The following is a 27,814-nucleotide window of genomic DNA, read 5'->3' as shown; positions in this document are numbered from 1 at the left end:
AAAATAAAATTTTGCCAAAAGATATTTTTTTGACCTAAAAGATGCATCCTTCAAATACAGATGATGAACCTGGACATCATGTAAGTACTATTTTTTGTGCTCAATCGGAGATAAGTCTACGCTATTGTAGTGATGCAAGCAAGTTAATAGGATCATTATTTCATGCAGTATGCAATACTTCGAACAAAAGCTTATCCCGAAAAAAAGCTTGATGGAATTGAATAGTACATTTCCTTATTGAACTCAACAGGAATCATTGGACCCCAGTATAGGGCATTCCAATTGACAATTTCAAACGGTCTTGACAGCATAAAAACAGGTTTCACGGTAATTCTCTAATGTAAAATAGCTTTTCAATAGTGATGAATTTTTTTTTCTTCTTATATTCGAACAGAAAAAGTAATTCAAATAATGTAAATTTATTTTAAGGTAAATCCTTTATTGTTCAAAGACAACCAGACTTGGCTATTTACTTATGTCACGGTGGGTTTTAGTAGATAATTGTGTCGAGTAATTTCCTTTTCCTTTTCCTTTTCCTTTGTTACATTTTTCTTGAACTTAACCAGATTGATGGAAGAACACAATGTTTTAATCAAGATTGTCCCGGATATGCACAAATCAGTTATGAGATACCTCTAGATTGGACCTTCGTTAATCCAGATGGAAAAAACTATTCCGAAAATTTGCGAATCAGTAAGGTAAGAAAATTAATATGTGCATAACGTTCAATTCATTGGTTTACGAAACCAATCCAATGAAAAAAGCAGAGAGCCATAACTACATGTTCTTATAATTGAATACAATTTTATTTAATGGCTTCCACATGGTAGGAAATAAGTTGCGAACCAAATTCAACAGAATTTCTTTGGACATTGTACATCACTGAGCATAATTCTATAATTGGATTTTGGCCCCCAACACTACTTGGAAAATTAAGCAAGTATGCCAATCAAGCTGAGTCAGCTGACTGGGGAGGAGAAGTTTATAGTCCATTAGACGACCCTAGTCCCCCAATGGGCACTGGTATTCTTCCACATACAAAGTCTTGGAACACAGTTTATTCAGCTCATAGCTAGTGGATTGCATGTGCATATGAGAATGCAAAATTTTATTTTGTCAGTCCAATTGATACTGAGCTGTATGCATCTGATCCACAGACATACAATATTGTAGATACTGGATATCATGATGAAAATTGGAAACATTTGATTGTATATGATGTTCCTGGTGGAATCAAAAGAGCTTGAGTTGTATTTTAACATCCCATTTTCATAATAATGATTTTTCTCAAATTTTTAATTTTTTTTTTTTTATTGTACCATCATTCTGTTCACATTTAAGTGGGTTGCATATGTTGGATTTATTGGTAGAATGCAACTTTTATATATTAGGGAGCTTGATCTCTCAGGAATAGAATGATTTTCATTTTTTTTTAAGCTTTAATCTAACTACATCTCTATTGTCGTCTTAATTTTAGCTCAATTTCTCATTTATGATAATTTTTTACTCATTAATTCATGTATGTAGGTCATTCTCAGATCTTGAAACCTCATACATTAAAACTTTATTAAATGACCCGTGCATTTGTAGATCTATACCTTAAACCCTACAATATGCAAACTAGAGGTAAAAATCATCAAATTAACTCAAAGTTTCATACGTCCCCAAGGGGTAGCTCAATCGACTATGGACCACGCTTCATGAAACGGAGGTCACTAGTTCGAATCCCTCTTTCCTTGTATGGACATGTTAAAAAAAAAAAAAGAAAAAAAAAAAAAAAACTCAAAGTTTCATATTTTGTTACCTTAAAAACCTGCTCCCCGAAAATCTTGGTTAACAAAGTTTAAACTTTGCTGTTTTCCTCCTCTGCTTGTTTTCTAATGACATGCACTATTCATCACGTGATTGATATTGAAGGCAAGGATTTCTACACTGCTTGGAATAAGGCTTAAGCTAATAGAAATATATAGATTTAATCATTTAATTTATAATCTAACACTTTGGCTGTGCGACAAACGCTTAGGCAACTAGATTTTCCTCTGATTTTTATGCTACACATTTATGCTGCATTTGGTCTCTAGTGAAGTAGATCCTGCGTTCTCAAAATTTTCACTTTTCATAGTAGTTTGTAGAAAAAAATGCAAAAAACAGTGTTCTGTGCTCTGCAAGATATGTGATTAATGCATACATGATTAGCTTACATTTTGATTTCTTTTCTTTTCTTTGGGGGCTTTGGTTACAGTTACAGTTCTGCAATGCCAGTGCCTCCAGCTGCTTGGCCAATTCCACCTCGTCCCCAGCCCTGGTACCCACAGCTAGGGGTGTAAACGAGCCGAGCTTGAGCGAACTTCCCTTGTTCAGGCTTGGCTCATTTAAATTTTACTTGAGCTCGAGCTCGAGTCAAGCTCAAGGGCGAGCTCAAAAAATTGAGTTCGAGCTAATAATAAGTTGAGCCGAGTTAGCTCGCGAGCTGGCTCTTATATTTAATGTTTTTGTTTTAATTTTTTTTTAAATTTCAAGTACTCTTAAACAGCTTAAGACGTTAGTTTGCATATGAGTATTTGCTTAGCCTGGATAGTCGAGTATGAAGCCTGAGTCAATACAGCAAGGCATTTGGTTTCAAAGAGAGAGGATATGCATCCTTTTATAGATAAGCAAACTTGGAGATTGATGTTTTCTTAACAATGTGAGACAAGTTAACAGGTTGCATTCAGACTGCATTGGGACAACGCCCCCTACAAAAAAATATTTTTTTAACATCTCTCTCTCAATCCCCCTCACTAGTCACAACGGATCTTCCACTTGAACTCTAATTTCCCACTTTCTCACTCTCGCTCACCAGACAGGTAGTGATAGTGTTTGGGTCTGTTTGATTCTTCAATAGTTTATGTTTTTCGCAATCTCCCTCAATAGTTTCTGCTTGATTCTTTTTCCTTTCGTTTGAGTCTGCTCTAATTAAATCGAGGTCTTTTTGATGATTGCTCTCTCTCTCTTTGATCATGAGGGGTCTAAAATTTTTCATTATCTAATGCTTAAATATAAATGCAATTTTAAGGTTTTAATAATTATGAGATTTATAATTAATTATGTATTACTTAGTTTATATATATATATATATACACGAGCTTATACGAGCTGTTCACGAGCTTAGCCGAGTCGAGCCGAGCTAGTTTCGTTTAATATTCGAGCCAGGATTTGTGTTCATGAAGTGCTTCATTTAATATTCGAGTCGAGCACGAGCCGAGTTTATGCGAGCCGAGCCCGAGCTTGCTCGCGAGACGCTTCGCTCACTTAACAGCCCTACCCACAACATCCAGCTGTTTCAGTTCCTCCTCCTCCCCCATTGGGTTATGCACAACAACCATTGTTTCCTGTGCCGAATGCGAGGCCTCCTTTGCAGTCACCGGCATCATCTGCACTACAGCCTTCACAGATAACTCCTCCAGGACTGCCCGTGTCCACCCCTTCTGCCCCTGTATCACAACCATTGTTCCCTGTTATTGTGAACAATAATATACCTACTCAAAGTTCACCTTTTTCTGCTCCTATGCTTTCAACAAGTATTATGTCAAGCTCTCCAGCAGAACTTAAAGGCTCAATTGATCCACATTCAGGTGCTAATGCTTTGGTGACAAGTAACTACCAAGCACCTAACATTCCAGGTTGGATATGTTTTACAATTGATTTCTGCAAATTGGTTTTTTCAATTCTGGCTTTCTATTGATTCTCATAGTGGTTGATTTTGGAAATAGGTCTCGAATTGAGTTTTACAAAAATTTCAGAATACTGTAACAAATTGTTAGGTTGTGATTAAAATAATTTGAAAATAAACGATTAATCAAGAAATTATGTCATAATATATAGTCATGTTGTTTGAGTTGTACTGGCATGGCTAGATGTTAATTTACATTGGTGGAAACAATCGTGTGTATTCAATCATGTTTAATTGAACTGCTACCTTGTATCTCTTAGTTTGGAGACTTAACAACGCCATACATAGGAGTCCAAATTGGTATCTCCTTTGTTTTATTTAATTATATCTACAAGAAATCTATCTAAATACTGTTATTCTATGAATTTGACTCTCTCTCTCTCTCTCTCTATCTATATATATATATATATGTGTGTGTGTGTGTGTGTGTGCATGTGTCTACACATATACCTACAAAATCATCACCTATTAAATGTGAAATCAACCAACTATTACGATAGGAATAACTTTGCTGCTGTTGTGCATTAGTTGGGCCACAATGCTACTTCAATTTGGTTTGTTTTGGTTATAAGGTGGCTGGGTAATTTTCAATGGATTCCAGTTCAAGAAGTTGAACTTTGATAACTAGGTGTTTGGCTGCTTTGGTGTGGACTTGCCCAAAAATACATCTCACTCCTAATTGGTGTCTTCATAGTTTATAATTATGTTGATTTTGTGAATCTCTGTAATTTAATGTATTTTTTTGAACTTACATTAGGTGGGCCGTTGAGCAATTCCCATTCTTATGCATCTGGTCCAAATACTGGTGGTCCTTCAATTGGACCACCCCCAGTAATTGCAAACAAAGCTCCTGCCACTCAGCCAGCCACTAATGAAGTCTATCTAGTTTGGGATGATGAGGCAATGTCCATGGTTAGTTGTTTTCTCCAAATGCCCATTATGGATGCTTTTGTCTATTATCATTGCTAAATTGGTACACCTGGTTATTGCAGGAGGAAAGAAGAATGTCCCTAACGAAGTATCAGGTGCATGATGAAACTAGCCAGGTAAGTTATACTACCTCTTTAATATATGGAGATGGTTTCGCATCTAACCCAATGGGTAGGCTTTACTTTTCGTGTTTTCAGATTCAATTCTTTACGCTTTCTTTCCTATTTGGAGAGGTATTTTCTGTATGAATCTTCAATTGCTTCCTCTTTAAAAGAACAACACAATTGGTTAAGAATATATTAAACCATTTAATTGTTCCATTTTTCTTCTTCCCACCCATTCGGTTGATGGGCATATAAACTGCCATCTTCGGTTTGCACGCAATGACACCACCCTTGTTGGGCATCGAAAAATGCAAGTAGGTACTTACATTATTTTTGCTGGTAATTAGTAATTACAATTTTGTCAAGCTTGCTACTTATCAAAAAAACAATTTTGTCAAGCTTGCTGGAATCAACTCCAGGATTCTTCAACTAGCATTTGTAGTCACTTAAGAACAATTTGTATGTATTTTCTCTTTTAAAATTTGAATTTACCTGTTGTTATTCATTCTCCCTATGCTTGATTCCGAAATGTGGGGTTTTGGGTGGAACAAGATCTTACCCATCAGATTTTTGCGTATTCGTACAATTTGTTTTATGATCGAACAGTGAATTCAGACTTGGCCAGGTCAGCTTCTTCTGCAAAGTTTGGTATATCTTGCTTAGGACCAAGCTTTATGACGTATCTGGTTTGTCCAAGGGGTTGACAGTGAGGGTTCCTTTCTGATCATCCCTATTGTGATTATATGTTGCAGATGAGCTCAATTGATGCAGCCATAGACAGAAGAATATCGGAAAGCAGGCTTGCTGGTCGAATGGCCTTTTAGATGAAATGGAGGCCATGGTGAATCATTTCTGTCGATGCATTGAAGTACAAGACGCAGCCCTGGTCTTCATTCTCACCCGCTCAACATTTATTTGTGCTGTATTCTTTGCAAGAGAGGTTGGAGCAGTAAATTTTGTTAATTATGAAATGGGAGGGGTCTCCAGAGAAGTTGCAATAACAATTTTTTCTCTTTAATTTTGGGTTAAACGTTTTAGGATCTAGTTTTGAACCCCTCTTGACATCGCATCTAATTGAGCCCTCTGGATACATATGTATCATTGGATCTTTGTAAACAATTACTTGCTCCCTTGTCTTTTAATATTAACGAAGAGATAGCCTTCTCTCTCTCTCTCTCTCTCTCTCTCTCTCTCTCTTCTGTGGTCTTGGCATTGATTTTTGTTAGTCTAATGTCAGTAGTAGGATTTCTATCATCTTTCTACTTTGATCTTCATTAATGCTATTTGTTCAGAAATAAAAAAATACCCATAAAATAGATTAATAGAACAATGGGATTGCCGGTTGCTTAAAGGAATATATTTTAGATCTGGGCATAGAGATTGCTCTTGAGGAGTATCTGTTTCAATTCTATCTGAACACAGAAGAGGGTCTTTATGTTTTATTTTTTATTTTTTGAACTTGATAAAACATTGGGTTGTCATAAATATAATGTGAAGGGGCTAAATTATTCAGACTATATAAATTGATACTTACATCAAAGTTCAAGGGTGATAATTGTGTTTCCAAAAATGAATTACGTGAATTTCAACGGAGTAAATGAAGATACAAAGAAGTGAATTAAAATGGATGTAGAAATAGCTTGACTTCATAATATAATTTCCTAGCCGACGCAATTGGTTTAGCGGCTTTAGCCTATCTTTCCTTTTTGAGTTACGTCCCTAGCATTTTGGCCATTGAACTGCAGCATTTTTCTTCCCATTCTTCTATACTATGCTGATTAGTCTTATCCCTAAGAAGCTAACAGCATACTCCAGGCAATCAGTTTATAGGAGAGAATAAAGATATATTGTTTTCAATGAAGTGATGATACATGTTCCAAAATGTCTTCCTGATGCACTGTGTAGTACTTTTCAAATAAATTTATGTCCATAGAATGCAAGAACTTCACCCAAGTTAGCTAAAATGCTGAAATGGCTTCCACGCAAAATGGCAATGGGAGAGGTTTTGAACTTCGGTTGTTCTTGTTGGTGTATGGAACTGGTAATGGCCTTAAGTCACCTTCTAGGAAGGAATTTTATCTACAAAAGAGGTGGAAGATGTCAGAAGCTCGTTAGACTTGAGGGTTGGAGGAACTTGGATGTTTAAGTAAGGGGTGAGAGAGATAGCAGATTTGGTAAGAAGAGCATTATTGATAGAGTTGTGGAATAGTAAAAAATGTGTATCTTAGGCCTTATATACAAGCATGTAGAATATTCTAGAGTTTTCTGAAGTGTGCCGGAAGGGTAATGGCTCTAGGTCCATTGGGTATTAGGCTCCTTTGATGTGCTGGAGGCAAGTCTATTCGGGCCCTTTGTATGTCGTGGGCTTTTAGGAGATTCCTAGGTTCTACATGAGTCCTTCAATTTCCTTACATGACTAGTAAATTTATCAATGAAAATTTTAAGAGCGTGTTGAAAAGTTCATGGTGGGTCTTAGCTTGTTGAGTCCTGTTGGTTCATCTTTGGGACCCTCTATGGGCCGTGGGTTTCAGGTGATTCCTAAATCCCACAATTCTAGAGCCATAACTCGTTGGTATTTGTGTTTGGATTCAAAATGACGGTCAATGTGAGGTTATCATGACTTGTTGATAGAATTTTGCCTCATTTTGCTATCCATTAATCTGATATAAAGTGTTTTTAACCAAAAACGTGACCCTTAACTTTATTTTTCTCGTTCTTTTTTGTTTGTGATTGATAATAGCATATTACCTTTTTTTTGTTCATTGTTGTTTATTATCCTTTATTAATATTCTATTTAATCAAAAATTTCATAAGAAGTAAAATTTTTGAAGATTTTGTAAGAGAGAATAATATAGCTTTACTTTTACCCATCACCCATATACTAAATCTGAGTTAACTTACTTTGCAGGTTTATTGGCTCATCTACTTTGTTACTTTTTTTGGGTTTTCGAGAGCAGGTTCAGCCGATGAGTTAGCGTAGGCAGCAAGAAACAAGTCATGGATGGGATATGGTTGGAAGAAATTTCTCCGTGTATCCGTGATGTAATTTTGATCAAGAAACAAAACTCTATAAGTTAATTTTCTTATGATAATACAAGTCTTATTATTTCCAAAAAAAAAAAAAAAAAAAAATTAGAAAAAGAGAGACATGGAGAGGACATCTAGCGTTATTTTTTTATTTTTATTTTTTTTTGATAGATAACCAAATTGCGGAATTTCATCAAATACTATGTTTTTTTTTCTAGCACCTTATCTCTAATTTCTAATTTAATGCTATTAGATTTCTACTTTGGGGGACAATTCATATTATCACGATTGCCTAAACTTCTTAGCATGCATATTATACCGAAAACATCTATTCAAATTTTGAACATTATTTATTAAATTACTATTTACCATATTTATAATGATTTACCATATATTAAATTACTATTTACCGCATTGGTGAGAATGGAACACAAGATATGCGGCTCGTAGCCGGAGTATTGCATGTGCATATATATGAAAATGCAAAATTTAGTTTTGTCAATCCAATTGATACGAAGTTGTATAATACATCTGACTCTCATGCATACAATATTCTAGATATTGGACGGATATATATCGTGATGAATTTTGGGGACGTGTTATTTTATAGGATATGATGGTCCTGGTGGAATCAAAATAGCTAGCTTCAGTTGTATTAATTTAACGTCCAATTTTCATAATAATCAGTTTTCTCAAATAATTAATGTTCTATATATGTGACCATATATATATATATATACTATATAGGTAGTTTGTTACTGACTTACTGTACTATATATCGTTCTACTCACATGTAAGTGGGTTGCATTTATTGATTAGAAAAAAAAAAAGAAAAAAAAGTGGGTTGCATTTATTTAATGGTGGAATGCACCTTTTATTAGGAATCATTATCTTCCGGCCGATCGAGAATAAAATTATTTTTAGTTTTTTTTTTTTCATCTTTTCTCTAGCTTTAATTTCACTACATTTTTCATTTTTGTCTTAATTTTCCATTTTTCCAGCTCAATTTCTCATTCATGATATATATATATATATATATATATTTTTACTTAAATCCCAATGCAACCGAAAAAAGACTCTTACTTACCAACTGAATGGGTCGATATATATATTGTTTTTCTTTTTTATTCGTTTTTTTTTATTAGGTTATTTTAATTTAATAATTTATCTCAATGATCCCCAGCCCATTCTTAAAGGGTTTAATAGTAATTACCAGTTACAACAGCCGTGCATGCCAAACCTTGGTTCAGGCATTATTTAGAGTGAAAGTCATGCATGCAATATCAGTTAGCCCTAGCTCGAGAACACCATTAATGATCTCTCCACCTTGCCAAAAAAGATACGTGGAACTGCCATTAACATAGCCAGAAATGGCAGAAAGAAAATAGTGGAAGACAACTGGTTATCCCTCCATGGCAAAAATCAGTTGGTTTTTTTTTTTCCACGTCGAATTAATTAAATGATCAACAACTTATGGAACATAGAACATTATGTGCAATATTGGCCTCTCAGAGAACCATATCAATTTGTATTAATCAATAAAAGACAGATGCAGAAGAGAAGCACATGTACTAGGAATAACTTCAATAATTACAAACAAAACAAAATCCTGAAATTTTCCATTTTAGTCAAGTGGATGCTTACTTTTTTAGTAATGAGCTTCTTCTTCCTCTACGCATTCTTTTAAAAATGTACACATTTCTTTCAAGCTTTAATTGCTTTGCTGGTAGAGTTTTAAGCGTCCAGTCCATGTCTTTCCAAAAAAGAACAGCCCTCTTGTATTTAAAGCATTTCTCATTCTCTCTAAAGTTTCTCATTTACCTTCCAGCTAGCGTCGTCTCATGGAGTTCTCCCAAATGCTTCTCAGATGATCGATCCTAAAGGGAACTAGCTAAGTGAAAGCGCTGTGTGTTGTGCAAATATATCAAGCTAGGTGAGATTCACTTTCTTTCACCATGAATCTATTTCTTCTTTTAATCTTCTTTAATTAGCATGTCTTCTTCTCTTTTGGTTGCAACTTGTTCGATCTTCGATCCATAGTTAATAGTTTCTTTCGGGCTAAGACCACAAAATATATTTCACCATGAATCGCCATTAATGCGGTTTATTCTATCTTTGCATTTTTCTGATATTACCTTTGAAAGCAGTACTGAACCCACCAATCACATCACAAACAATGGGCACCTCCTAGTCACAGAACCGAATCTCCTCGACAAAGACCGGCGTTGCGCACAAGGCATGGGTTGGGTCATGGGTGTCATGTGACCGCTGGTGCCGGCTGTGGGTAAGAGCCGGCGGGGAGGGTGAAATAAGCTAATTCGGGTCATATAGATGGGCCAAAAGGTAGTTATTACCTGCGAAGGCCCAGCCTGGTTTTCTAATTATATCTTTTAAAAAAGGTGGGCTGACTCATTTGATTCAGCCCGGCCAGTGCAGGCCTAATTTAGTTTTTTTCAAAAGGCTGGACCCACCCACTTGGTTCAGCCGAATAAAAAGGAATTCATTGGGGTTGCGGGCTGAACTAAACAGGCCTTCGGCTCTACCAGGCCCATTTCATTAACAAAAACAAATGGTCCGTTTGATAAACGATTTTGTTTTGATTTTGGTTCGATACTGTAGCAAAAAATGATTGATGTGAAAAAAAGTAAGAATAATTTTTTTTTTTTTAAAAAAAAAGTGAAAGTAAGAATGTTTGGTATGGAAAAATGAAAAAAATTTTGTTTTGTAGTGACTTTTTTATTTGAATAATAATATAAAATGATTGATGTGATGTAAAAAGTAAGAAAATATTAAAAAAATAAAAAAATAATATAAATAGTGTAGATCCAAAATCATGGCAAAATCGATTATCAAACGGAGCCAAAAAGGTTTTGCCGGTTAAAGCCGACCTTTCCTTTTGACGATGATTGTTGAAAAATCTGTTAGAATCTGGCTTCATCTTTAAGCCAAGCCATAACTTCTTGGTGTTTGTGTTTGGAGTGAGAATGACAGTCAATATGAGATTATCATGCCATGTCGACAGGATTTTGCCTCATTTTACGATCCTCTAATTTGACATAAAGTATTTATTTTTACCAAAAACTTGACCCTTAACTTATTTTTTCTCCTTCTGTTTTGTTTGTTATTTGTTCATTTTTGTTTGATATCCTTAGTTAATATTCTAATTAGTCTTTGAGAATCAATAAATTATAAATCAAAATTTCATGAGAACTATAAAATTTGAACATTTTGTAAGAGAGAATAGTATAGCTTTAGAGTCATGATATATATATATATATATATATATCATTTGTGTCCTGATTTTGAGTTTTGAATATATATATTTCATATACTCTCATTAACATTGTAGATTATATCAAATCATCGTATCGGTGCTTGTTCCTCTCATGGCGCTTACTTTGGTGCGTGCTTATCTCTCTCTCTTCCATTGTATTATTAATGATGTATTCTCCAATATTCACTTGCTAACTACTTATTTAATCAAAACCAAGCATCATAATGTATCTCCCTTTGTCCCAAGGCACTTGCTTTCAATAATAACATGAAAATTAAAACTCCCCAAATTTTTTTACTTTTTTACTTTTGCTCCCAAACTATAAAAGTTAGTACAAACTAGAGCTATAGGCCGCATCAAGTAGGAATCAAAATCCTACTCGGGTAAAATGTATAAAATCCAATAGCTCAACATTTGGGCGTATGTTATTCTAGCTTGAGTGTCTAACCAGTTTTAGCAAATCAAAACCCGCAATCAAATATACGGTATATATATATATATAGATTCTAATTAACAAGCTAGCTCCACACTTTAATTTCCCCATTCATTTTCTCTTCATTTACTGATTAAAAAGATTGATTCTTCTAATTTTACTTATACATGCACACCGCAATTAGCTAAATGGAAAAGATATGGTTATCTAATGTATATTAATGTTAACTTACTTTGCAGATTCATATTATCTACTTTGTTAGTCTTTTTGCCTTTGCCGGGGCGGGAAAACAAGAACCTTCTAACGACGGACATGCAGGCAATACGAAGAGGAATGATTCTGACCTTTTGGTGTTTGTCGTTTATATGGCGGTCTTCATGGGTATTATCCTAGTTATTTGCCTACTAGTCCTTCTTTGGTACCGCTGCTGCCGCGTGGATCCAGCGTCTGCTATTTTGAAGAGGTTCCCTGTTTTCAAGTTTGTTCCTGGTGGGGAATCCGGGTTTGGAGCCACCGTGTGCAGAATCTGCCTGACGGACTTTGCCGATGGGGAGCATCTCCGGATTCTGCCGTGTGGCCACATGTACCACCGGAAATGTCTTAAACAGTTGGTCGCTTCAGGGACCATGACTTGTCCAGGTTGCCGCCATAATTTTGGCAGTAATAATGCATAGGAAATCAATTAGAGGTTTATAGACCTTAGAGAGTTGGTCACTTCAGGGACAGGGAGCATGACTTTTATTTATAGAACTTTGTAAAAAGAAAAAGAAAAAAACCTATATATATACTACGTACTGAAAAGCTTATATACTGTAATTACCTTTTGATATTAAAATGAAGTATAGCTAGCACAAAAGAAGTGTTTCCCATTTACAAGCTATGTACTTGAAATTTATAACAATAGTTTTCCTCTCTTCTTTCTCTGCAACTCAACTCAGCTGTTTCTTCTTTTTAATTTCCCCTTTCTCTTTCTTTGGTTCTTCTTCTTTAATTAATTATCACTTGTGCGTTTGTTTTGGTTTGATTGTGAATAAACTGATTGGGAGAATATATTCTCTTATTGAATCTTGGCAAAACGAAGTGCACAAAAACTGCACTTTGGAAGTGGAATAATAAATAAAACGGAAAGCATTTTGGGCATTTTAACCCAAAAAAAAAAAGAAAAAAAGGTGAAATTAAAAAGGGAAAAAATCTAGTGTTTTCTTGCCTATTTTATTATATTGTACTAGGTGGTTTTAGATGATGTGTCAGTTTTTTATTGGATGACGTAAAAGTGAGCTTTTACAACCGAGAAATGCTACAATATAATAAAAACTCTATATTTTGTTCATAAAAGGTCATGTGGCAAGATGATGCAGATCGCAGGTTCCCTAGAATTGCGATCGATCGCACATGTACCTGCGATCGAGCGCAATTCCAGACATTTGCGCACCAAGTCCTTGGAACTGCGATCGATCGCACTTGTACCTGCGATCGATCGCACACGGAGCTGCTTATGTTATATTCCGCGCTTTAATTAGGTCAAGCCGTCTTTATTTCCTTGTTTTAGTAGGATTAGGGTTTTGGGAGTCAATATTTCGTTATTTTATTAGGTTTAGGATTTTGGGGGTATTTATGTCATATTTTATTATGTTTAGGGTTTTGGGCTATAAATATATGCTTATAGCCTCCAGAGAAAGACAGTTGTTGTTTATTATTGATTTTTATTAATGAGAATACTCAGAGTTGAGTTTATTTCTCTTTTCCTTCAAAACCTAGAGAGTATCTAGCTTTTGTCAAGAAGAATTCTTAGATCTTTAATAGAATCTAGATCTAGAATTAGTTATCCGCTACTTTATTGTTGTTTTTCGCTGCAGCCTACTAAGTCACACTGTATCAGTTGGTATCAAAGCTCAGTTACTTTCCATGAATGGGGAGGAGCAACCGCTTTGCAGACATGAACGAGGTGTACGTGCGCACGGAGACAGTATGTAAGGAGCAACCGGCAATTCGTTTGAGGCACATGAGTGGTGGGCCGAACAATTGTCGTCGCCAACCAAGACCGCGATTCGCGGAGGCGGAGGGCAAATCTATCGATGAACCTTGGCAACACACGGAGGATCAATTCAGGGCTATGGGGGATCAAATTGAAGACCTCACTACCCAATTATCCAACTTGTGTGGTCAATATGGGAATGGATCTAGAAACTCGTTTGCGGAGCACCGAACGCACGGACGTCAGCACCTTGCGCAAGCTCATGCCAATCGGCGGGTAAGTAGATTCGAACTCAAAATTCCGAAATTTGACGAGGATCTAGAACCCGACGAATTTCTGGAATGGGTTGCTGTTGAAGAGGTTTTTGAATTCAACGGGGTGCCCGATGAACAACAAGTCTCTTTAGTGGTACATACATTCCGGGGAAGAGTTGATGCGTGGTGGCAACAACTGAAGAAAACTAGGAAGCGGGAAGGCAAATTGAAGATCAATAGTTGGGAAAAACTATTGAAATATATGCGGATCACTTTCTTGCCCTATAGTTATACCATGGGTCAAAAGTCACAAAATTGGAGACAAGGGTCTATGGCTGTGACGAAGAAAACAGAAAATTCCTACAAAAAAGAGGTATTTAGGGAGACATGGAATGAAGCGAAGAGTCCACGACAGGGCAATTGGACCCTTACTTGCCAACCACAAATCCATAAACCGAATCCATATTCTGTGGAGAAGGAAAAAGAATCTGTGGATGAAGAGTTTGAGGAGCCCGAATTCATTGATGAAGAGTTCAGACATGAAGATGTTGAAGATCCTTCACAAGGATTCGTGGATTGGGATTCCCCACCAACCTATGATGACGATGTCAATGAGAAAGAACCGATTGAAGAACCTTTGGCATCCGACCTAGAGGACGAGTACGAAGAGGATGGATTTTCTCCCATGCTCGACGGCATCTATCCCGAAGAAGATGACCAAGAGGAAGAGTACAAAGAAGATGGTTGTTCTCCCATGTTTGGCGGCCTCTACCCCGAAGATGATCAATTGGAAGAGGAAGAGCCCACAGGTGACATCGACAATTATGAAGAGGCTGATGAAGACTTTTCAGGTGAAGTGTTTAATTATAATGATGAAGAGGGTTATGTTGATTTTCTTGGTGTTGAAAGTATTTTAAATTCTCCTAACAACAATTGTGATGAGTTCTATGCGGATGAGGAGAATTATATGTTCACAAGGGAAACAACGGTTGACCTGTCCTCGAGTATCTTCATGGCACGTGAAAGGGAGAAAGAACGAGAGAAGAATGGCAAATCTGAAGTATTGCCAAGTGGTGTGTGGGGCTTTCATGACAACCATCAAGGTATTTCGATGATGAGAAGCGTCACGTATATTTTGGGGTGTTGTATTGTTTTGATCTTAAGGAAGAGCGAGTGGAATGAGTTGACTGGACATCCGAAGGACCGTGGAAAGAACCGGCCGAATTCGAGGGCGAATTCTCTCCAACAAAGGGAGAATGATGCAGATCGCAGGTTCCCTGGAATTGTGATCGATCGCACATGTACCTGCGATCGAGCGCAATTCCAGACATTTGCGCACCAAGTCCTTAGAACTGCGATCGATCGCACTTGTACCTGCGATCGATCGCACACGGAGCTGCTTATGTTATATTCCGCGCTTTAATTAGGTCAAGCCGTCTTTATTTCCTTGTTTTAGTAGGATTAGGGTTTTGGGAGTCAATATTTCGTTATTTTATTAGGTTTAGGGTTTTGGGGGTATTTATGTCATATTTTATTATGTTTAGGGTTTTGGGCTATAAATATATGCTTATAGCCTCCAGAGAAAGACAGTTGTTGTTTATTATTGATTTTTATTAATGAGAATACTCAGAGTTGAGTTTATTCCTCTTTTCCTTCAAAACCTAGAGAGTATCTAGCTTTTGTCAAGAAGAATTCTTAGATTTTTGATAAAATCTAGATCTAGAATTAGTTATCCGCTACTTTATTGTTGTTTTTTGCTGCAGCCTACTAAGTCACACTGCATCACAAGATGCCACATTATATTTTTTGTGGAGAAAAAAAGAAAAAGATAAAACAAAAAGAAGATGATGTGGCATCTTACCACATGGACTTTTTATGGGCAAAATATGGACTTTTTATTAGATTCTAGCATACCTCTTTACAACCCATCCTCATTAAAGGTATTCTCATAAATAAAACCGAAGCATTTTGGGCATTTTAGCCAACAAAAAAAAAAAGGTGAAATTAAGGGAAAAAATCTTGAAAGGGTAGAAATTTCCTCCAAATCAATCGGAAGGAAATATCCTTCAACCTATTTAAAATAATGCAAAGTGTCTATAAACAATATATTTAAAACGCTCATTAAATTTTTAAGGTCATTAATTGCAGTTTACGAACTTAAACTAATGTTTTAAATGTTTATAGACACTTGACACTATTTTAAATGGGTTGGAGAATATTTCTTCCAGGTTTGGAGGAAATTTCTGTCCATATTTTTTTTTTTGAAAAGTTGAGATTCTTATTCAAAAAATCACCGTGGAAAAGTACATTCATGGAGGGGGAATGACTTCCTCCCTCCTTACAATACCATAAATGCATGGTGGGATCTCCTCCCTCCATGAAACATCTATGACATGATCGGTAGCATTTTTTGCTAACCCGTGCGCCGCAAAATTTGCTTCCCTTGGACGGTGTACTACACACACATTATCCATAGACTGCATCCCATTCTGAATATCTTCTATGAAGTGCCCATAACTACTTCGACATGGATTCGGAGAAATAATTGCCTTGATAATCTGCTGAGCATCTCCTTCTAGTATACATCCCGCGCCACCCAGCTCCTTACCCATCATCATGGCATACACCCCAGCCATAGCTTCAGCGGTAGCCGGATCAAGGAGCTGATTGATTGTGATACTCCGTGCTGCATAAATTTTGCCCATTGAGTCTCTAGCTATAATCCCTAATCCAACACATCCTTTGTTTTTGGAGATTGCTGCATCCCAGTTCACCTTCAAGATATGCCGAGTAGGTGGCTGCCATTTAGCACTTGATAACTCCTGCTGAACCGGCGCATTTTCATTTGTTCCATCCGCCTTTTCATTTGCATTCCTATATTCCTCCAAAGACATGCCTGCATTCCGGACCAACTGGTTTGGGGGGGTAAAAATCCCTCCATGTATCACCGTGTTTCTTCTTAACCAAATCTGCCTGGAAAGGACAGCAAACATTTCTAACTCCTCCAGTTCGCATCTCCCCATCATTGATTCAAATACCTTATAAAAAGAAAACTCTTCACACACCCTTTTTTGAAACTTGATTATGCTACCACCCCAGACATCTTGGGCAGTGGGACAACTCCATAGTATGTGTTCCGTCGTCTCTTCATATCGTTCACATAAGGGACATAAACTTGTGTTGATCACTCCCCTTTTAAACAAATTAGCCCTTGTAGGGAGGATATTATGGCAAGCTCTCCAAGTGAACATTTTAACAGCATTTGGAACTCTTAAATTCCAGCACGCTTTCCACACCAGACTATTTGTGTTTGGACTAGACCCTCCACCCATTTCCATAGCCTGAAACTCCACCTCCATGTGATATGCACTCCGAATAGAGAATTCACCATTAGAAGTACATCTCCAAATCATGCGATCTTTTGGACAAAGTAGGCTGAGCGGAATATTTTTTATTAAATCTGCCTCCTCCTTAATAAAAATGCTGTCCACAAGAGGGCCATTCCATGCTTTCAAGTCTTGGTCAATAAGCTCCACTACTCTTGCTTGGGCCGGCAACACCCGAACTGGAGTTTGTATGGCGAAAGTTATTGGTTGCGGGATCCATCTATCCCCCTCATATTCTTACGTCTCTACCATCCCCTATTCGCCAAATAAGCCCCCGACTAAGAACTGATTTTGCAAAGGAAGGTCGTTTCCCCATATTTGCCTCCAAAATCGAAACATTGGGGTGGTACTTGGCTTTGAAAATTTTTGATACCAGAGATTCCGGGTTTTGTAACATTCGCCAAAGCTGTTTTGCTAAAAGTGCCTTGTTAAAAGTCACCAAATCCCGGAAGCCCAATCCTCCATTCGCTTTTGCTTTTCCCATCCGTTCCCAGCTCATCCAATGAGTCTTGGAAGTGTTCTCCTTATGCCCCCACCAAAACTTTTGCATCATCCCATTGATCTCTTTGCATAACACCCCCGGAAGTTTGAAGACGCTCATGCAGTAAGTGGGTATAGCTTGGGCCACCGCCTTCAATAAAACTTCTTTCCCAGCCTGTGATAGGAATTTTACCTTCCAATTATGAATGCAGTTCCACACCCTATCTTTTATGCTTTTGAAAGCTTGCACCCTCGACTTTCCTACCAAAGTGGGTAGCCCCAAATATTTATCATAGCTATTTGATGCTGGGAGACCCGACAATTGGGAGATTTCGGCCTTCTTCCGTTAGGAGTGTTGCGACTAAAAAATAGAGAGGTCTTCTCCTTATTTAATTTTTTGCCTGAAGCAAGTTCATACTTTTCCAGTATTTTTGTGAGTCGTCTCCATTCCACCATGTTTGCTTTACAAAATAGGAGACTGTCATCTGCGAAAAAAAGATGACTGATACGCGGCCCATTTTTTGATGTTGGAACACCCGTGATTATCCCTCTACTTTCAGCTCTTCTCAGCATTGCACTTAAAGCCTCTGCACAAATAAGAAACAGATATGGTGATAATGGATCACCTTGTCTTAAACCCCGAGATGGGACAATATGTGCCATTGGTGAACCATTAATCACCACAGCATAAGTGACAGAGGTGATGCACTCCATGATTAAATCAATCCACCGCTGTGAGAAGCCCATTTTTACCATGACGACCTCCAAAAAGCCCCACTCCACCCGGTCATATGCCTTACTCATATCAAGCTTTATACCCATAAAACCCACCTTACTCCACATTCTAGTATGCATTGAATGTAGAGTTTCATATGCAGCTAGAATGTTGTCAGTTATCAATCTGCCTGGGAGAAAAGCACTCTGAGTACATGAAATAACATGAGGTAGTATGGGTTTGAGCCTGTTTGCCAAGACCTTGGAAATTAATTTATACATCACATTACACAGACTAATCGGTCTATAATCTGTCACACAGACCGGGTTTTTAATTTTTGGAATAAGAGTAATGTTAGTAGCATTAATACTTCCATCCAAAGAGGCACCATTTAAAAAGTTTACAATTGCATGGCATACCTCCGGACCAACTGTGGCCCAATTTTGTTGATAGAATTCTGCAGAAAAACCATCCGGACCCGGGGCCTTCATGGGCGCCATCTGATCAAGGGCTTGCTTCACTTCAATTGCCATAAATTCCTTTGTCAGATTTTGGTTCATAACATCTGTCACCTTGCTCTCCAATCCGCTGTTGCAGTCTTCTATTCCACTCGGCTTGGCTGATGTAAATAAGGCTTGGAAAAAATAGACAAAAGCATTGCCCACAGCAGCTGGCGAGTCGCACACCTGCCCATAAACATCCTTAATAGAGATCACCTGATTCCTCCTCATACGTTGTTTGGCACACGCATGGAAGTATTTTGTATTCCGGTCCCCATTTTTTAACCACTCTACCTTGGCTCTTTGCCTCCATTTAAGGTCTTCTTGTTCCAGCAACCCATGCAAATCAGCTTTAACCTCTTCTTCAGCTTGGTAGTTCGGTTCTCCTGGCTGGGCTTGTAATTCTTCAAGGAGTGCAGTTTTTTTCCTTATAATTTCCTCATTGGACATCACCTTCTTTTTGCACCCATACCTTCAAAGAATTTTGGCAGGAAGTGAGATTGTTGTTGACCCTTGTCCAAGGGTTTTCGTCTCTTTCTTTTACCTTCCAGGCCCGCTGAATTGTTTCTTTGTAGCCCTCCAGCTTAGTCCATCTTGCTTCAAACCGGAATTGCCTCTTTCTCTGTCTGCTAGAGCTGCCCACCGGATCAAAAGAAATAAAAATGGGGTTGTGGTCTGAACTTCGTCTCGCCATAACTAAAACTTCTGTCTCAGGATAGAGTGCACACCATTCCCCATTGGCGACTGCCCTGTCTAGTCTTTCTTTCGTGAAAGCCCGTCCATGCCTCCCATTGGTCCATGTGAATTTTGGACCCCGAAATCCCATATCGCTTAAATTACAATCCGTAAGGGCCTTCTGAAAATCCTCCATGAGACTTCGAGCCCTTCTCCCCCCTCCCCACTTCTCACCAAGATGTACAATTTCATTAAAATCCCCCATGCATAGCCATGGTATTGGGGAAAGCAGTGCAATATGGCGTAACAGAGCCCATGCCTCCCTTCGTTTTGCTGCTTCGGGGTGCCCATAAAAGCCGGTGAATTTCCATTCATTCCCATCATTCGTTTTTTTTATCACCGCATTGATGTGTCGACGACTATAATTTTGTATAGTTACTTGAAACTCATCATGCCAAAGAAGAGCCAACCCTCCACTACGCCCCACACTTTCAACCACAAACATTTGATCGTATCCCAATTTTATTCGTAAAAACTCAATTTTTTTATTCATCATTTTGGTTTCCATAAGAAAAACCTAACGGGGTTTCTTTTCCTTTACCATTTGGCAAAGGTCGCGAACTGTCTGAGGGATCCCAAGCCCCCGACAGTTCCAACATAAGGCACTCATTGATGACGGCGGGGCTGTGACCCAGCCTCCGCCATACTAGTTTCTGCAATTACATTTGATTTTCCTTTTTTTCTTTGATCTCTGTCTGCCTCTACTACCAAAGAGGAGCCTTTTCTTTTTCCTTGCTGCAGTTGATCCCCCCGTATATGCTTGATTCTCCACTACTGTCACGTGCCTTACGTCTCCATATTGGTGAATTACTCCCCTTCCCATGTTGTTGTAGGTGCCCCGTATTCCCTTTTCTGTCTCTTTGGGATACTTGGCGATTTTGGGCTGCAGGTGGCGAGACAATGTGCGTTGGGCCCCCCACATCATTGAACACCTTTGCCATATTATTCTGAATTTTTTCCACGTATTCCTTCTCAGCTGTGCCCCATACCATTTTTTCTTTTAATGCATTCCACTGGCCCACGTAGACACTAGAGCCTTTTGTGGTTTAGAAATTCCCCATAATATCTTCTTCTTCATTAATTCTCGAATCGCCGTTAACATTAAAATCCCGATTTTTCAGCCCTATATCGCTGTGATTGGGCGAACCAGAATCTCCCCCTTCAGACAAGCCTTCCGTATCTTCATTATACCTCATTACTTTCTTTCCATATTCAGCTCTTTCCGTTTCGGGCGTTACTGTATTCTGCGAGGGAAAAGATTCCTCCTCTTCTCGCATTGGTTGCTCCTCCGTGCCGGATTGCCCACCACCGTGGTGCCCCTCCTCCCGTCTTTCTCTTCCTCTTCTGTCGGTGGAGTCTGCCCCCCACACACTTTCTGTCCTCCGGTCATGTGGACGTCCTCCCCCAGACCCCACTCTATGCTTAGCCGCAGAAACCTTGAGCCAAGACCCAAATTGTGCCTCGCTCTCCATTTCTTTCATCTTTCTTTCTCCTAGACCATCACACCTTTTATTTCCATGCCACACTACACCACAGGAATAACAGAATTTTGGTAGCTTTTCATATTGAAAAGCTACCCAAATCTGCTTATTCTTCACCATTATTGTTCTTCCTCTAGCCAGTGGTTTTGAAAGATCAACCACAATTTTCACCCTTAAAAATTTGCCCCATCCAATGCCGTCATCTAACACATCAACGTCCTCCACCATCCCAACAGATGATCCAATCTGCATTCCTACCTCCTTTCCCATACAAGCAAGAGGCAAGTTATACATTCGCACCCAAAGTGCCGCTCTATCAAATTCCAATTCCGAAAGAGGAGTCAGCCCGTCAAACTCAGCCAAAGAAATAAGATAGCCATCAAAGGTCCAAGGCCGACCTTCCATGATTCTAATTTTATCCCATACATGCTCAAATTCAATGAGATAAAGGTTAGAACCCACCTCCTTGAATGTTACTCGTCCAGTCGGCTTCCAAATCCAGATCAAAGGAGTCCTGAAAATATCTTTGCCAATATACTGATCTGCCAAAAGTTTTCCAACCAAACATAATTGGCCTCGTTGAATAATGGGATCCATCGTGCTCTCCTTGATAACCATTGCTACACCTTCCTCCTCAGACAGTGAGAACTTACCCCAAAGGGTCATCAACTCCTCAGTTTTGTCTCCCATCCCCTCACTGGCACCCTCTCTCCCACCAATCGTTATCGATAACTCTCCCCTAAAAAGGTTCAAGAACAAAACTCTATCTCTGTATGCTCTAGCAGGAGTCACAACGAAACCCTAGCAGAGCTTAGAGAGAAGAGAAAAATAACCCTCAATTAAACTCACAATCTTAGGGATAAAGCCAATTAAGCTAAATTTCTGTCCATATTGAAATGTAGACATTGCAAATTTTTAAACTCCGAGAGTATGATTTCAAAAAGGCCTATACTTCGAGGGATAAGTGAACTTTTACCTACAATTTATTACTATAAAATAATTAATAATTGCACTCTAGGTTTTATGTAATTAGAAAAAAGCTCCTTATATATCATACTAATGCCTCTAAATAATTCTCTCCATGATCCCAAGTGATGAATAAGGTATCCATATATGATATGCTGTTACATTTACATCTTCAATTTTTGAATCTCAATTTTCTTAGACGTATTGAATACCATGATAGATATATAGATGTACCCCAGTGGCGCTTGATTTTTGTGCGATTATTGCCAGGCGAATTTGGTTCCATAGAAATACAGTGATCCGTGGGGGAGAATTCACTCATCCACTCCGTGTAGTTCAAGAGGCGGAGGTACTTCTGTTGGAGTATCGAATGGCAAATGTAAATGAAGAGGAAATGGTTTTACTCCCTCTCCCCCCCCCCGCCGGCCCACATGCTTGGTCTCTCAAGTGGTAAACTCCATAACAAGGTTGGTACAACTAATTGACGGTTGGAAGTTGGGATCATAGTGAGAGACTACATAGGCTAGGTAAGACTATTGGTATTGTCCAAGAATATGTGATGGCGGAAGCTGCGGAGTTTAATTAGTTGACATTTGGGCTTGCAAAGCATTATTTTGGAGGATGACTCGTTGCAGGTAGTCAATGGTCTTAAAAAAATGGGCCAAACTTAATTAAGTAGATACAGACAAATTGTAGAAAATACTAGAGACGTATTAAAAACCCTTCAAAGCTGCCAGATTTGTCATTAAAAGGGAAGCTAACTTTGCTGCACATTTGTTAGAAAAGGCCGGGGTAAAACAAATCATGGATAGGGTCTGGGACTTTGGATAGAAGAAATTCCATGTTGTATTCGTCATGTTGTTTTTCTAGAGCAATCTTTTGGTCTTGTTGTTTAGAGCTCTTATGCTCTAGATGATTTTTCTGAATGAATGAATGACGAAATTTTTCTCAAAAAAAAAAAATTCTACATTATCATTTACAACAACTCCCATCAAAGAATTGAATTCTTTAAGTAATTAATTTTAGTAACCGCTTTACTAAAACTATCACAACATGTACTTAGATGACAAATTATGTACTCAATTACCTGAAAATAACATCTTTTTATTTAGGGAAAAGTATACTCTACCCCACAAAGTTTGAGCCGATTTTCAATTAGACTTCCAATGTTTCAATTTCTGCAATGCACCCCCCCAAAGTTTGAGCCGATTTTTAATTTGACCCCAATGTTTCAATTTTTGCAATGCACCCCCCAAAGTTTGAGCTGATTTTCAATTCAACCCCCAATATTTTAATTTTTGCAATGCACCCCCAAAGTTTAAATTTTTTTCAATTTCGCTTCTCTGTTAGTCAATGCCTTCTTATCTGACGGAACTGTGGTCACGTGATCACTTAAGCCCATTCTTTCCCCAAAATGCCCCCACCCACACGATTAATCCTTTACCCTTACCCAAGCTCACGTGCTTCTACCCAAGTTAGCTCACCTCACCATCACCAACACGCATCTCACCTCACTTAGAGCAACTAGGGTTCTTGCGCTGATGAGAGAAAGCACGCTGGTTCAAGGGCAGACGCAGACATTAGTGAGAGTCATGGTGCATCGCTTGGTTCCACTCAAAGCAGAGCTTCTTTTCACCACAACCGCTTTGCTATTGTGAGCGGCCAATGATTGTGAAAGCAGCTCAAATAGAGAAAATTTTTGGGCTTGAGTGATAACGTGCGGGTCATGTGATCACAATTCCATAAGATAAAACGCCATCGACTAACGGAGAGGCGGAATTGAAAAAAATTTAAACTTTTTTTTGGGGGGGGGGGGGGGGTGTATTGCAAAAATTGCAACATTGTGGATCGAATTGAAAATCGGCTCAAACTTTAGGGGGGTAAAGTGTACTTTTCCTTTTTATTTATTTTTATGAGTTCAAGGACATCTATATCTCTTATGGAGATTACATGAATCCTTATTGAAAGTAATTGCTCTGTTCCCAAGAGGTAGCTCAATCAGCTAGGACCGTGCCTAATGAAGCGGATGTCACTAGTTTGAATCCCTCTCCCCCCTCTTGTGCGGACATGTAAAAAAAAGAAAAGAAAAGGGAAAGTAATTGCTCTCTCCGTTAATACTCAATGAAATTCACCAAATATTCCAATGTATTGACCATGGAAATCTCTTTTGTTGACAAATCAAAGTGATTAAGATTTCATATCAGATTCCATTATTCTCATTGGATTGGGTGATAGTATTTCATATCAGATTCCATTATTCTCATTGAAATTTTTTGTCCCAATTAGTAGATATATATGAGTAATGTGTTTAGGTGATAGTATTTTGTAAAACACAATCTCATGTTAATTAGTCGAGTTCAATGTATTTTGAATGCACCAATATATTAACTACAAGTCTCCATTTCTATGATCTAGACAAATTATCATAACATATAATAGTAATATATATGTAAAAAAAAAAGGGAAAAAAGTACACATACGGCATACCTCCCTCAAACTACAACTCCATTGTTAGTGTCCCTCCTCAAATACTAATTGTATCAATGTCTCCTCTAAGGACAAAAATACCCTTCATAAAATTAAAAAAACTCTTCAAATTATTTTTTTTAAAAAAAGAAAAACTAAAAAAAAAAAAGAAAAAAAAAAGAAAAACCAATTTATAAGGATATGTTTAAAAAAATAAAAATAAAAATAATTATTTAATTTTTAGTTTTTTATAAAAACAATATAGAATTGTTTTTTTTTTTTTTAAAAAGGGAAAAAACAAAATCAAATATATATATTAATTTAAAATTTTTATTTAAAAAAAAAAGGGAAAAAAATTATAAGGATATTTTTATTTTTTACTTATTTTTTTTTTTAAAAAAAAAAGATACAGAAAGAAAAACTAAAAATTACAGAATAAATGAAAAAACAAGAAAAACCAATTATAAGGATAGTTTTTTAATTTTTAATTTTATTTTTTTATTAAATTAAATTAAAATTTCAAATGTTTTTTTTTTTTTTGTTTGTTTAATTTATAAGAATATTTTTGTCTTATTGAAAATTTTTTAGTCATTTTTGTCGTTTTGTTAGGCTTAAGAGGACATTGACATTTGTTGGTGGTTTAAGAGGGATATTATTGACACAATTGATAGTTTGTTGAGAACATTGACAATGAAGTGGTAGTTTGAGGAGGAGAGTGGGGGAGGAGGGGGTATGTGTACTTTTCCAAAACTATATATTTGTATATTTGTGTGTGTGTGTATTAATATGTAGCACCCCAGATTTTTAAAGTCTTATTTTAGAGATATTAAATTTATGCTATGATTATATTAATATTCATATTAGGCAATGATATAAATTCTTGGGAAATTTATGAGAGTGGTAATTAGAGAATGGTAATTGGTGAAATAATAGGATAGTAAATGGTAGGTATAAGGATGGTAGAATAAGAAGGTAGAATAGTATAGGGTAGGTAGAATAGTATAGGGTTGGTAGAATAGTATAGGGTAGGTAGAATAGTATAGGGTAGGTAGAATAGTATAGGGTTGGTGAAATAGTAAAATGAGGGTATAATTGTAAATTGAAGGTAGAATAGTATTTGATTTTCTCCTATAAATAGAGCTCTTCTCCTTCACAATTTTCACCACTCATCTCCTCTCCCATCTCTTGCATATATTCTTCCTTCTTCCGCTTTTTACTCGGTCTTTCTTCTTTCTAAGAGTGTTTACTCAGAACAGAGAGAGAAAGGGTGAGACCAAGCGCTACAAGAAAGAAAGAACACAAGAGAAACCGAGAGTGAGATGGGAAATTTAAGACAGAGAGCTGAAGAGGAAGAAAGAGAGTTTAGGCGAGAGAGAGAGAGAGAGAGAGAGAAAGTCAGTGAAGGGATTGTTATGGGTATGGACCAACTGCAGCAGAACGGGTTTCAAGTAATTACCTTTGATGATCCATTCATGTAATCCACTGTAAGTATTCTTACTTATTGAGTATGATATTGATATCCAATAATACGGATTTTTGTGGTTTTATAACTTGTCTAGCATTTTGCTATATATGATTCAACAATGATTTATATTGTCGGAAATCAATTGACTCACTACTTCACAGTTTTTTGTAGTGCTTGCAGGAATGGAAAATCAAGGTAATTATGCAGTTGTGATTAGAGATTCATATTGAGATGTACAAAGATTCCAAGTTGGTTAAGTTTTGTCTAGAGTTTAGACTGTCGGATAGATTTGTATAAATGCCTTGTACGACATAGCTTTGGGTATTTTTGTATAAAGAAAAGTATTTTAACAGTATTTTTTTGTATTGATAATTACAGTTTTTCCGCTATATGAGATTATTTCAGCGTAACATTCGTGTTTATCTACAAGATAAAAGAAGAGAAATATCGGGATGTTACAAAATGGTATCAGAGCCACCTAGTAACGCCAGGTCATGTGGTATTGAAGCACTGCATGACGTGGACCTGACGAGGACGTCAGGAGTTTAAGAGGGGGAGTTTGTAACACCCCGGTCCCATATTGGGAAGATGAGAAGAAGCCCACATTGAGTGGGTAGTTTATAGAGATAGTCATGGGTGCTAAGTCCCACATTGCCTAGTTACTAGGTGAAACTGGGCTTTATAATGAATTCTAGGGAAGCTCCAAATTGACTAGTCCTTTTGGGGTAATAGCGCAGATGTGGCTAGCGCTTTTCCCTGGGATGTTACAAATGGTATCAAAGCATTACCCAGCCTGAGATGGTGGGAGTGTGCACAAGCCTATGAGGGTCGCTAGTGGACACACGTTGGTGATGCCAAAAGTGGGTTATATTATAATGGTGTCAGTTAAGACACAATGAAATGTATAAGGGCCAAAAGTTAAGGGCCGAGAATGAAGAAATTCCCTGAGGATTGCCAACGGTGACACTGGTGCCCAAGAAGAGTGCTTGTAGAGTCTCACATCGCCTGGGTATGGAATATGTTATGATATTTATTTATGAACAGATTGAATTTAAAAATTTTTATAGTAACTTGAGTAAGTTATGGTTCAAGTATGATTTGTTTTTAATTTGGGTTGCTCAATTTGAAGATAGGTGGTAATTTATGGGCTTTAATTTCGAGGACGAAATTCTAATAAGGAGGGAAGATTGTAGCACCCCAGATTTTTAAAGTCTTATTTTAGAGATATTAAATTTATGCTATGATTATATTAATATTCATATTAGGCAATGATATAAATTCTTGGGAAATTTATGAGAGTGGTAATTAGAGAATGGTAATTGGTGAAATAATAGGATAGTAAATGGTAGGTATAAGGATGGTAGAATAAGAAGGTAGAATAGTATAGGGTAGGTAGAATAGTATAGGGTTGGTAGAATAGTATAGGGTAGGTAGAATAGTATAGGGTTGGTGAAATAGTAAAATGAGGGTATAATTGTAAATTGAAGGTAGAATAGTATTTGATTTTCTCCTATAAATAGAGCTCTTCTCCTTCACAATTTTCACCACTCATCTCCTCTCCCATCTCTTGCATATATTCTTCCTTCTTCCGCTTTTTACTCGGTCTTTCTTCTTTTTAAGAGTGTTTACTCAGAACAGAGAGAGAAAGGGTGAGACCAAGCGCTACAAGAAAGAAAGAACACAAGAGAAACCGAGAGTGAGATGGGAAATTTAAGACAGAGAGCTGAAGAGGAAGAAAGAGAGTTTAGGCGAGAGAGAGAGAGAGAGAGAGAGAGAAAGTCAGTGAAGGGATTGTTATGGGTATGGACCAACTGCAGCAGAACGGGTTTCAAGTAATTACCTTTGATGATCCATTCATGTAATCCACTGTAAGTATTCTTACTTACTGAGTATGATATTGATATCCAATAA

At 37.4% G+C, this 27,814-nt stretch overlaps 1 protein-coding gene across 1 annotated transcript; it reads left to right on the top strand.

The window, feature by feature from the left end:
* Positions 1-41: 41 nt before the first annotated feature.
* LOC132169267 (protein SUPPRESSOR OF FRI 4-like) lies at positions 42-5,916 on the top strand. Its single transcript, XM_059580328.2, has 7 exons — positions 42-80; positions 567-698; positions 2,243-2,305; positions 3,299-3,662; positions 4,470-4,624; positions 4,705-4,758; positions 5,499-5,916. Exons 1-7 carry the CDS (start codon positions 42-44, stop codon positions 5,568-5,570), a joined length of 879 nt encoding a protein of 292 aa, XP_059436311.2. The 3' UTR covers positions 5,571-5,916.
* The last annotated feature ends 21,898 nt before the right edge of the window (positions 5,917-27,814 follow it).

Source organism: Corylus avellana, chromosome 1 (assembly GCF_965113065.1).
Source record: "Corylus avellana chromosome 1, dhCorAvel1.hap1.2, whole genome shotgun sequence".
In the NCBI taxonomy this organism is placed as follows: Eukaryota; Viridiplantae; Streptophyta; class Magnoliopsida; order Fagales; family Betulaceae; genus Corylus; species Corylus avellana.
The sequence above is the reverse complement of the archived record's forward strand: the minus strand, read 5'-3'. Positions and strand labels throughout refer to the sequence as shown.